Source organism: Dendrobium catenatum, unplaced genomic scaffold (genome assembly GCF_001605985.2).
Source record: "Dendrobium catenatum unplaced genomic scaffold, ASM160598v2 fragScaff_scaffold_29, whole genome shotgun sequence".
Taxonomy (NCBI): Eukaryota; Viridiplantae; Streptophyta; class Magnoliopsida; order Asparagales; family Orchidaceae; genus Dendrobium; species Dendrobium catenatum.
Window position 1 is genome coordinate 56425 of NW_021318491.1, and position 12649 is coordinate 69073.

The 12649-nt window shown below is 39.6% G+C and overlaps 1 protein-coding gene across 7 annotated transcripts in view; it reads right to left on the reverse strand.

The window, feature by feature from the left end:
* Positions 1–12649, reverse strand: part of LOC110101054 (diphosphomevalonate decarboxylase MVD2, peroxisomal) — a 33699-nt gene that overhangs the window by 11002 nt on the left and 10048 nt on the right. For 6 of the 7 annotated variants that reach the window (XM_028692987.1, XM_028692990.1, XM_028692996.1 and 3 more), the window contains exons 6-8: positions 3180–3266; positions 2497–2654; positions 2348–2396 (exon numbers count right to left, since the gene is read on the reverse strand). In XM_028692987.1, coding sequence (XP_028548820.1) covers positions 2348–2396; positions 2497–2654; positions 3180–3266 — 294 coding nt within the window. The remainder of the gene's footprint in view (positions 1–2347; positions 2397–2496; positions 2655–3179; positions 3267–12649) is intronic. The other variant, XM_028693000.1, reaches the window with a different exon arrangement.

A 12649-nucleotide genomic window follows, 5' to 3' on the forward strand; every position in this document is an offset into this window, starting at 1 on the left:
CGAATTTTCGGAGCCCACAATGTTTATTATTTTATAAATTTTATTTAGTTTGCGCCATTTTCAAAATGGCGCGCACCGCGTCGTGCGCTATGCGCCATGGCTCCAAAGGGACCTTTGCGCCATGGTGCGCCATTTGCCATTAACAGGTATGGGATGGACGGATGTACTGCGGTGTGTGTTTTTCTGGGCGGGTTGGTAGTTGCTCGATTGAATTTCAATAAAGAATTTATTTTGTGTTTGAGGTTGGCTCAACTCCTTAACGAGCCGCTCGATAAGCTTGAAGTTAAACGAGCTCAAACCGAACACGAGCCGAACTCAAACATGGGAGTTTTATACGAGCTCGAGCTCGAACAGTTATTCAAGAAGCTCGACGAGCCTCAAACCGAGCTTGAGCACTGTTTTGACAAACGAGCTTGAACTCGAACAGGGAGAAGCTCGGGTTGGCTTGGTTCATTTGCAGCCCTATACACAGCATCAATTTCAGCAAACAAGCGGCCATCCACACCACCTTTTTGTCTTCTTTTTTCAAAATTCTATTAGGTTCTCCATTTTCTTGTCTTTCTTGCTATTTTTTTATATTCAGCATATTATGACGGTTTGATTTTGGTATAAGTACCAATTCTTGTCATCAAGAATTACATCTTCCAAAATTTCATCATCCGTAAACACTATTCAACATGAAGACTGCCTATTTGGTCGAGGCTTTATGCTCAATGCAAAGTAATCAAGACTTGCAATTTGTCAAAATCCAAAAATCTCTCCAATAAGTTGATGTTCAATTTGCTTCCATTGGTTCATCCCTTCAACAAATCCATTATTTCCTTAATTCCATTGTCAAGATACTTGATAGCTTATGTATTGACCTTCCACATCATCCAATCCATCAGGATACTTCCTCCTCCGCTAGCATCCTTGATTTTGTCAGCCGAATCCCTTCTCCAAAATCGCAAACTTCTCTGATAGGTTTCTCTTTTCTTACACATCATCTACCATTATCAAATTCTACCTTACTCAAACAAACTCAACATTTGTTTCAGCCACCACAAGGTTTACCTTAACCTCATACCATTGACCATTGTATTCATCTTCCATCCTAATCTCAACCAGTTAACATCCGTCCTTATCATTCTCCACATTTTTAAAAGGATGCTATAGAACAATTAGTTTCTGAAATGCTTCACCCCAAATTATTTTTCATAATCTCAACTCTTTTTCTATTCCAATATTGCTTATTCAAAAATAGGATGATACTTGGCATTTTTGCATTAATTCTAAAACCCTTAATATCCTCACCAATAAAGATAAATTTCCTATTCTTTTGCATTTTTGCATTTTGAATAGTTTATGATTTCTCCCTCTCTAGTCTCTCTTCTCCCCCTTCTTCTTTCTTAAGGAGTCCACACCTACTCAAAAGGTGCATTCCCTTTCTTGATGTATATCAAGAAGCACAACACAATCACTTTCATAATTGGATATTTTCTGACTCTAGGGGTAAGGTCAACCTTCTTCTTCATCATTAATCTCGTTCCAACTATTGGGGGTTGACTTTATAAACCATTATTTTTAATTCATTCTTGCTAAGCATTGTTTTTAAGTGTTAAACCAATCTATTGAAAATTATTTTGAACAACCTTCATCAATATTATTTTAAGTCCATAGTTTTCCTTCATAATCCTTCAATGTTATTATCATCTACCAGTCAAATGGTTATTTTCTACCCTTTATTCTATATGTTCAAGCCTCCTATATCAATTTGCAAGTACATTATCTTCAATAAATATCACTCCAACAGTTTCTCTAATATAATTTATTAATTTATCCTTCCTAATTTTACCATAAAACCATCTTAATATTATCATTTTTGTTTATAAATTTAGCTATCAATAAATTTTTTACTACCAAATATTTGGTTCCTTACAACATATCCAGCTTAACTATAGTTTCATAAAACTTAAGTGCTTACCATAACAATCAAGTTCATCGAACTTCCAAGTACAATCAAGAACTTTTCACACTATATATTAAGTTGTTTTCTCTTCCAGAGAGTGTAGTGTAACCCCAGAAGCATAGCTCTAAATATACAAAGAATAAGAGTGTTAGAAAAGGAATTTCTGGAGTATCAGAATCCAACCACTTAAAGGAGACCAAACATTCAAATAGCTATGCTGTATAACAAAGAAGAATGAAAAGTTACACACAAAAAAAGGTAAAAATAAAGGTAGAATAACCTCTATGACAACGTACAAAATAGATCCATATCAGGTTCAATAAAATGCAATGTGAATTATATCAACGCTCTCATACATCCTATACAAAAAATATCTTTAAATAAATGTTGCAAACATACCTGGGGTGTTTCTTCATGCCGATTCCATCTTTCCACGAGGTTTATTATCCTGATACGTAATCATTCTCATGTGAATGGGTCCGGGATACTCAAAATGTGAAATATATACTTAACTACATATAAATAAGTATCTATGACAGAAATCATGCCTATGAGATGTATCATTCATGTAGAATATTGGGGGGCTAGTATCCAAACAGACTGCATGAAATTGATTGCTGTCTGCACATGTCAATCGTGCAAAAGACGAAAAATTTCGGTTCCTTATTGCTTCTTCCATTTGTAATATTCTGCTTGGAACTACAACCTGGAAAAGAACCAAGGCAGAATGAAATAAAAATGCATTCTTTGGCACTAAAGTCTTAAGTCTTTAACTGCAAGTGATGGAACATCATAACATAATTACGCGAAGTTAAAGCCTTGAACTTCCCCATAAGAGTTTAAATATAAACCCATTTTGAAAGAGAATTATTTTATTAAAAATAAATACGCACAAAAAATGAATCAAAGATGCAGAAGGTAGATGGTGAACTAATTTAGCTGTTCAAGTAAGAGTCAACGTGAACACCATATCTTTGAGTTCACCTTTCTATGCATAAATATAAGTTTAAAAAGTTGTGTTACCATTTTAAGCTGGCTCAAATCACAATACATTGAGCCAACCCTGACTAGAAATCATTTCAAAGTTATTTTCAAGGCATGCACAAGACACATTGATCGGATCGAAATGACTCGATCAATTTTGACATTAAATTTTCAAGCATTTTTTTAGTTCTGCCTATTATTGTCAACCTTGTGTAGAAATGGAATGAAATAAATAATACAATGAAACCTTCGCCCTGTGTTGTATGAGAGAACTGGTCTCAACACTTTCACGCATACCCGATGTACTACTGGTCTCTTTTTGCCTCGAACTTACCTGTAGGGCAATAATATGAATAAGCGAATAACATTTATAATAATGTCCTATGATGTTGATTTAATGTAAGAGAAATATCTTTATAATGGACGAAGCAATCTCGAAACATCTAGCATAAAGTCAAATTGGAGCATAAATAATTTGTTGTACCATACTGAAAAATAGAACTTGAGTTGGTATTGAGCCTTTCATGAATTAAAAGAGCTTCTTGCACTGTGATTGGGAAGGATATTTAAGTTGGGTTAGTGAGAGAAAATATAAAATGTGATTAGATGCACTTGAAAAAAAATAATTGAAATGAAATTATATGACAAAATCTGTACTTCACAATTGTAAAGCTGCAGGACTCCGAAAATTCAACCCCGACCTCCGCCCGCACAGATTTGCTTTTTCTTCAACGAGAGAGTCTTAACGGATAAGTTCCGGAGTAAATTTTGGAAGGCAGATGGGTTTGTAGATAAGACACACCTAGAGATTTCGCCCTCATTTTGCGAGGACTTTATGATATGAGTTCTGATTTCCTATAGGCGCAAGCCCCTATAGTTAATTACCCCTCTCGATCACGAGAGAGAACTTTCGATTAAGGTTAGTCGTCAATCAGATACGTAGATATACGTGTTATCTGGCATATAGTAGCAGCAATATGTATTTGAAATTTGAAGAGTTTGATATATTTAAAATTAGAAATTTCACCATCTAGCACTTAAAGCAGATGGTTGGGGATTGGATGATGGACCCGACCAAGATCCCATGGTTCCGTCGTCCCGGGCCATCGTGATCCCTGTTCTACTTAGTCAGAGGAGGTAGTCGACCCAACCTGACAGAAGGATCCTTATCGGCAACCATGGGTTGCTTCGTCCAAGGGGACCTTGTAAACCTAGGGTGAGTATTTGTCTAAGGGGACAAATTTAAGCCCACCTTAGCTAACAGAGGGCTTTGTGCTCTATCGATTATATCCTATTGATTCATATCTCAAGGATTTGATGCCACTAAGGAACGTATTGGCGCTGGCCATAACCGGTATTTCTTGGTGCCATTTAGCAGCAAAACCAGTCGGTTCAGAGGGCCCCGGGTCATAACCGTTTATCCTGCTGTGTCATTTGGCAGCAAAACCGCCGGTTAGAGGACACGTACCACGTCCTTACTGGCAAGAAATTGTTTGAAAATGGATTCTAGTGATATTTTCGACTAGGCATTAGCTCTATGTGAGCTAAAGTAAATTTTAATTTGTTCACCTTGACAAACAGTTACGGAGGGTGGATGGATTTTGCATTTAGTGATTTGATGGATTATTTACATTTTAAATATTTTGAGTTTTGGAATTTTTGCGATGTTTTTGAAGATTTTTGGATTTTTATGAGTATTTGAGTGACATTTCTAAATATTTGTGAACCCCTCCGGTCGAGATAAGCATTTAACTCGTCCATCATCGGGGTGACTTTAAAGTCACTTATATTTTCATAGGAATTTGAATTATTTGGATGAACCTTGTCAACTCTGTTGAGCTGCTGATACAGGATCGAGTTTCGTAGGTTTTAGCATTTATACTCGTCGATGAATGACTGATTCCCTTAAAGGTTCATTGTACGTTGCATTTTGTTATGACTTGGATTTCTCTTATATTTGTTTTCCAGTGTCGGGAGCCTAGAATGTCGTGTGTTTTATTTTTTGTTAACTTAGAATTTTATGTGGATTTTAAATTTTTTTTCTAAGTCATAGGTTCTTTTTGAAAAATTCGGCAACACTCGGCGTCGTCCCCGCGTAGGGGGCTGCATCGGAGTGTGTAAGGCCTTCCCGCCTGCCAAGAAAGACAGTCACGGTAGGTATCAAATGACACCGCGGCCGCAGTCTCGTTCCCCGCTCACTAATAAAAACGGTCACGAGGCATTTAAGTACATGTCTAAATCACAATATTTTCCCAGCCTAAAAGTAGTGACGGGTACTAAATAAAAAAAAATTTTACAAATAAAAAATTTCTCCGATCGCTAATAAAAGTGGTCACGGGTACTTATATTTCATGAACACGAATTTCCCCGCTCGCTGATAAGAGCGGTCACGGGTACTTAAGTTTCCTCGCTAGCTAACAAAAGCGGTCACGAGTACTTATTTCATGCATAAAAATTTAAAATGCTAGTGTCGGGCTTTTTACCTTGGGTGTGCAGTAATCGAGGCGACGACGGCGAATGACAGCGACGGTGGAAAACCTGTGATGCACAATTTAATTTTTTTTTTAATTATTTGTGCAATTCAATTAATCATATATGCATTTTTTTATTTAAAACAAAGGCTAGAGAGAGGAAAAAAGAGAGAGCTCTTTTTCTAGAGAGAGAAAGAGAGGGAAAGAGAGGATTTGATGGGAATTTGCATGGAGAGGGATTTAGGAGGTGTAAGGAAATGGGGGAGAGGTTTAGAGAGAGAAAACCCCTTTCTTTTCAATTTTAGAGAGAGAAAGAGAGTGGAATTTTTTTCTCTCTAGGAATGGAATTTGGAGGCATAGTGGAGAGGAGAGATGCTTGGGATGGAAAGGGAGCCATACATGAAGAAATTTCTTTCTTGTTCTAGAGAGAAAATTTTCTCTTTCTAGGTTAGAGAGAGAAAGTGAAAGATGATAGAGATTTTGATAGGAAATGTGTAAGAATATTTTTTGTGAAGGGTGGTGGGTGGTTTATGGGATGGATGTGGAGATATGAAAGAATTAGGATTTAGGGTTAGGGTATGTTTTGAAAAAGAGAGGTTGGAGGAGGAAGAAGAAGATGAAGGAGAGGAAGGAGAAGAGAGGAGAGGAGGAAAATGGAAGGAAATGAAGGGAAAAATGGAGGGAAGAAGAGTGAGAAAGAAAAATGGAGAAGGGGAAGAAGAGGGAAGGAAGAAAGAAGAAGAAAAAGAGAAGAATAATGGAGGAGGAAAAAGAAGAAGAAAAGAAAAGAGGAAGGAGTTACCTTGCTTGGAGGGAGAAGGGAGTCCAGCAGCTTAGCGTGTGGAAGAATCGCAAGAGAGGAAGACGGGGGCGGCTCCTTGCGTGAAAATGGCGTGAAAATGAGGAGAAGTGGGCAGTTTGGGAGATATGAGGGAGTGTTAGTTTAAGTGATGGTATTTTAGATATTTTTTTTGAATTTTTATTTAAAGAAAATTCATTTTTTATTTAAAATGCTCTCTTTTTCTCCATCTCTTTCTAAAAAAATTTAATTATATTGCACAAAATAAAAAAAAAATTTAATCTTGCATCGAGTTGGTCACTGCGTCGCCGCTCGCACAGTCGTCGCCTGGATTAGCACGCCCAAAATTTAAATTTCCGCCGACCGGCGACCCCCATCAATATGGGTGTCGATCTTAGCTGTTTTCGTTGCTCCGAACGCATCGACACTGTCTGTTTCGCGAACAGAGTTCATCTCGCCGATTTTGGATTTTCGGTCGACACGCGTCGGCTGAGTTTTTGCGCGATTTCGAGCTCTTTCGCTTTTGAAATCCACCTTACGCTGTCGACTCGATCCTGACACTAGTATTAGGGGTCAACAAATGCCCCCCAATAAATATGGTGCGAGCCTAAAGCTGACCATGTTTGTTGTAAAATGTTGACACTACGGATCTCCAAAAACTTTCCCCGCTTTTTTTTTCGGAAGATAAGGGCGAAGTATATAAAATATTTTTATGCTCCATTCATTCTATCAGCTTGCATGACTTCTTATGATTCTTTCGTCTTTTGCTAAGAAAGATGTTCAACTGGAGTTGACCGGAGGGGATGCCGCGAAGTGAGCCTAATGAGGAGGTCATTTGGGAATTGAATGATAAGCACGATCCTCACAGGACTGCTGATATGCCTGATATGCTGGAGCAACATGAGGAGATGCTGAGGGGCCGCAGTATTTACAACGAATTTTTCATACGCTCGCCTCTTCTGCCACGCTCTGAGCTTGATCCCTCAGTATACAAAGATCCAGCTGAGTGGGTGACCACTACCAGGTTGAAGTGCGGGGACTACAACCCCTTGGAGAGTACCATTGCTCAGGTGAGCTCTGGTATGTGTGACATTTTGGAGCCGGCCGCCGATGTGGTTGAGAAAGTTGGGCAATCAAAACTATTGAGTCACCGACAGTTACAACCGGCTACGCATGAGTGGCTTAGAGATTCTCCAATGGGACAACTCTCTAGACCTGCACGTGGGTATGTATCTTGGGCAAGGTACGTCTTAAGAGCCCATAAAAATGTTTTGAAAAGGGTAGGTATATACGAAGCTATATATGCTTCAATGTTCAGCTTCGAGAATATCCTCCACTCTTGGATAAAGGGGTGATAGAATTTTGGGACCCAACAACTAACACTTATTGGATGGGCTCCAAGGAGTTGACAATGACACTGTGGGAGCTGCAGACTGTCTCTGATCTGCCAATCTTTGGACGTAGGTATGAAGAATGCATTCCTTCAGATAAGGAGCTATTCCGTATGCGACTTCGACTTTCCCCTAGTAGGAATAGGAGGGGAGAACTGGTTTTGCCAACATTCTTTCCTGCTGCATTGAGCCATTATCGGTGGGTTTGTAAAGAGGCCAAGCTATCGAGACGTTCCCGGGCAACTTTTGAGGGCTTCGTCCAAACTGCGAATCCAGATGTCTAAAGGGATAGTGGCCCGGGAACGCCTCGATAGCTTGACCTCTTTACAAACCCGCCGATAATGGCTCAATGCAGCAGGAAAGATTTTCAGCAAAATCAATTCTCCCCTCCTATTCCTGTTGGGGGAAAGTTGCCTACGGAATAGCTCCTCATCTGGAGGAATACATTCTTTATATCGACGTCCAAAGATTGGCAGACCAGAGATAGCCTGCAGCTCCCACAGTGTCAATGTCAACTCCTCTGAGCCCATCAAACAAATGTCAGTTGTCGAGTCCCAAAATTCTATCACCCCCTTTATCTAAGAGTGGGGAATATTCTTGAAGCTGAACATTGAAGCATATATAGCTTCGTATGTACCTGCCCTTTTCAAAATAGTTTTATGAGCTCTTAAGACGTACCTTGCCCAATATACATACCCATGTGCAGGTCTAGAGAGTTGTCCCACCAAAGAATCTCTAGGCCACTCATGCGTAGCCGGTTGTAACTATCGGTGACTCAATAATTTTGATTGCCCAACTTTTTCAACGACATCGACGGTCGGGTCCAAAATGTCACACATACCAGAGCTCACCTGAGCAATGGTACTCTCCAAGGGGTTGTAGTCCCCGCACTTCAACCTGGTAGTGGTCACCCACTTAGCAGGATGTTTGTATACTGGGGGATTAAGCTCAGAGCGTGGCAGAAGAGGTGAGCGTATAAAGAATTCACCGTAAATACTGTGGCCCCTCAGCATCTCCTCATGTTGCTTCAGCCTATAAGTCATATCAATAATCCCACGAGGATCGTGCTTGTCAATCAATTCCCAAATAGCCTCCTCACTAGGCTCAGTTCGCGGCGTCCCCTCTGGTCAACTCCAGTTGAAAATCTTTCCTAGCAAAAGACGAAAGAATCATAAAAAAGCATGCAGGCTGATAGAAGGAATGGAGCATAAAAATACTTTATATACTTCGTCATTATCTTCCGAAAAAAAAAGAGAGGAAGAAAGTTTTTAGGGATCCGTATTGTCAACATTGTACAACAAACATGATCCGCTTTAGGCGCACACCATATTTTTTGGGGGGCATTTGTTGACCCTTGATACTAGTGCAAGATCGAGTAGACCGCACAAGGTGGGTTTCAAAAGCGAAAGAGCTCGAAATCACGCAAAAACTCACCCAACGCGTGTCGATCGAAAACCCAAAATCGCCGAGATGACCTCTGCTAGGGAAACGGACAATGTTGATGCGTCCAGGGAACCAGAAACATCTAAGATCGACACCCATATTGATGGGGGTCATTAGTCGGCGAAAATTTAAATTTTGAGCGCGCGAATCGAGGCAAAGACGTATGCGAAATGCGACACAGCGACCAACGCGATCCAAGATTAAAATTTTTATTTTTATTTTGTGCAATATAATTAAATTTTTTTAGAAAGAGAGCTTTTAAAATAAAAAATAAATTTTCTTTAAATAAAAATCCAAAAAAATATCTAAAATACGCTCACTTAAACTAACACTCTCTCATATCTCCCAAACCGCCCACTTCTCCTCATTTTCACACCATGTTCACGCAACGAGCCGCCCCCCTCTTCCTCTCTTGCGATTCTTCCTCATGCCAAGCCGCCGGCCTCCCTTCTCCCTCCAAGCAAGGTAACTCCTTCCTCTTTTCTTCTTCTTCTTCTTCCTCCATTATTATTCTCTTCTTCTTCTTCTTCCTTCCCTCTTCTTCCCCTTCTCCATTTTTCTTTCTCACTCTTCTTCCCTCCATTTCCCCCCTCATTACCTTCAATTTTCCTCTCTTCTCCTTCCTCTCCTTCATCTTCTTCTTCCTCCTCCAACCTCTCTTTCTCAAAACATACCATAATCCTAAACTCTAATTCTTTCATATCTCCACATCCATCCCATAAACCACCCACCATCTTTCACAAAAAATATTCCTACACATTTCCTATCAAAATCTCTATCATCCCTCACTTTCTCTCTCTAACCTAGAAAGAGAAAATTATCTCTCTAGAACGAAAAAGAAATTTCTTTATGTATGACTCCCTTTCCATCCCAAGCATCTCTCCTCTATACCATGCCTCCAAATTCACTTCCTAGAGAGAAAAATATTCCACTCTTTCTCTCTCCAAAATTGAAAAGAGAGTGATTTTCTCTCTCTAAACCTCTCCCCCATTTCCTTACACCTAAATCTCTCTCAATGCAAATTCCCATCAAATCCTCTCTTTCCCTCTCTCTCTCTCTAGAAAGAGAGCTCTCTCTTTTTTCCTCTCTCTAGCCTTTGTTTTAAATAAGAAAATGCATATATGATTAATTCAATTGCACAAATAATTAAAAAAATTTTAAATAGTGCATCGGAAGATTCCCACCGTCGCTGTTATTCCCCGTCGTCGCCTCGATTACTGCACACCCGAGGTAAAAAGCCCGATACTAGTATTTTAAATTTCTATACATAAAATAAGTACTAGGAACCGCTTTTGTTAGCGAGCGAGGAAACTTAAGTACCCGTGACCGCTTTTATCAGTGAGTGGGAAAATTTGTGTGCATGAAATATAAGTATTCGTGACCACTTTTATTAGCAAGCGGGAAAATTTGTTATTTGTAAAAGAATTGTTTAATTAAGTACCCGTCACTGCTTTTAGGCGGGAAAAATGCTGTGCTTTAGACATGAACTTAAAGACCCCGTGACAGCTTTTGTTAGCGAGCGGGAAACGACTGCGGCCCCGCGGTGTCATTTGACACCTACTGCGACTGTCTTTCTTGGCATGCAGGAAGGCCTTACACACTCCGATGCAGCCCCCTACGCGGGGACGACGCAGCAGTGCTGCCGAATTTTTCAGCAAGAACCCATGACTTAGACAAAAAAATTTAAAATCAACCTAAAATTATAAGTCAACAAAAAATAAAACACATGATACCCTAGGCTCCCGACACTAGAAAATAAATATAAAAGAAATCCAAGTCATAACAAAATGCAATGTATAGTGAACCTTTAAGGGAATCAGTCGTTCACCGACGAGTAGGAATCAAACCTCTTCGTCCTAGAATCTGGCTTGTACACACCTAAGTCCCTCACCAAAAGCTCCTTACAGAAATGGGATGGGAAGAAATGAATTGAAACCCTTCATATTTATAACATTGAACTTGAATTATTCGCGGGCCCCACCAGCCTAGGATCCCCTTGCTACAAGATAGGGAAGGTACACCTGTAAGCCCCACCAGCCTAGGATCTCTTTGCTACAGATAGGGAAGGTACACCTGCGAGCCCCACCAGCTTAGAATCATAAGATATTATTTCGAGGCTAGCCTTGGATTCCTTTTAGAGTATTCACCAGCAGGTAAAATATGAGAGTAAATATACATGAATACGGTTGGTAATTATTTAAAAAAAGGGGGGGGGTAAAAGTAAAAGTAAAAAAAATTATCTTTCCTACAAAATGCTTGTGTTCATTATAAACATGTAGGAATTCTCGCACATCCCCGATAATTTTTTTTTATTGAACCATTTGTGATAAGATTAAAAAAAGTCTGTCACATTGCAAGTCACGGGTGCTCTAAATAACATGCACGTGAGCTGTTAAAGTTAGGAGGCTCGTACAGCCCATGAACATATGTCTTCAAAAAGCAACAAAATAGCGCTCTTATGTGTCACGGGTTGTACGACCCCTAATTAGAGTATGTACATCACGTCAAATCACTGAAAAAGTGTCACCTACGAGCTATCATAGAAAATTCATTGTATACTGGTATGTCAACCACAAGCAAAGTATAGAATAATATTATAAATACAAATGCATGTGACCAGCACTAAAAGATTTGTATGTAAAGCAATTCGACCACAAACAAGGGTGTCATGTCTGTGGTGGATACAATTATCTACATGCATAACTAAGAAATTCGTTAGTGCACTAAATCTATCTGCATAAATTATATAAGTAGTGCACGACAGTCTACCTGTACAAAGCAGCAAATAACTTGATCCAAATGCTGCTACAGCCCGCCACCGGTTCCGTGACATTCATGCAAGAGGACAGAAAGCGTATATGAGCTTCCAAGCAGATCATCACACTTAGATGATTAATGATTAACATTCAAAAATGCCTCTTTGCACATGCACCTTAATATGTATACACATAGGTACACATGATGGGTAAATACAATTATAACGCCCGCATGGGCCCCGGTGAGAGTGTTATTGGTACACACATGACGCCTAGGGATGCTGCGCGGGTTAATAAGTGAATTCAAGTTCGAACCCGATCCTTCTATACGGATCAATAGGAGTCGACAGGATTCGAACCATCAAACAAATATAAGGTGGTGGCAACCGATATATTTGTTTTAATACATTCATATTAGGCCTTAAATATCTATAATAATAAGAATTCACTAATAAATGTGTGGGCTCCAAAAATTCGGCCCCGGCCTCCACTCGCTTTTCTTTTTTTATTTGGCGAGGGAGTTTTAACGAACTAAGTTCCATGCATATTAGGCATTAAATATCTATAATAATAAGAATTCACTAATAAATGTGTGGGCTCCAAAAATTCGGCCCCGGCCTCCACTCGCTTTTCTTTTTTTATTTGGCGAGGGAGTTTTAACGAACTAAGTTCCGGGGTAAATTTTGGAAGGCAGATGGGTTTGTAGATAAGACACTACCCAGAGATTTCGCCCTCAGTTTGTGAGGACTTTATGATCTGAGTTCTGGTTTCCTATAGGCGCAAGCCCCTATAGTTAATTACCCCTCCCGATCACTAGAGAGAACTTTCGATTAAGGCTAGTCGTCAATCAGATACAT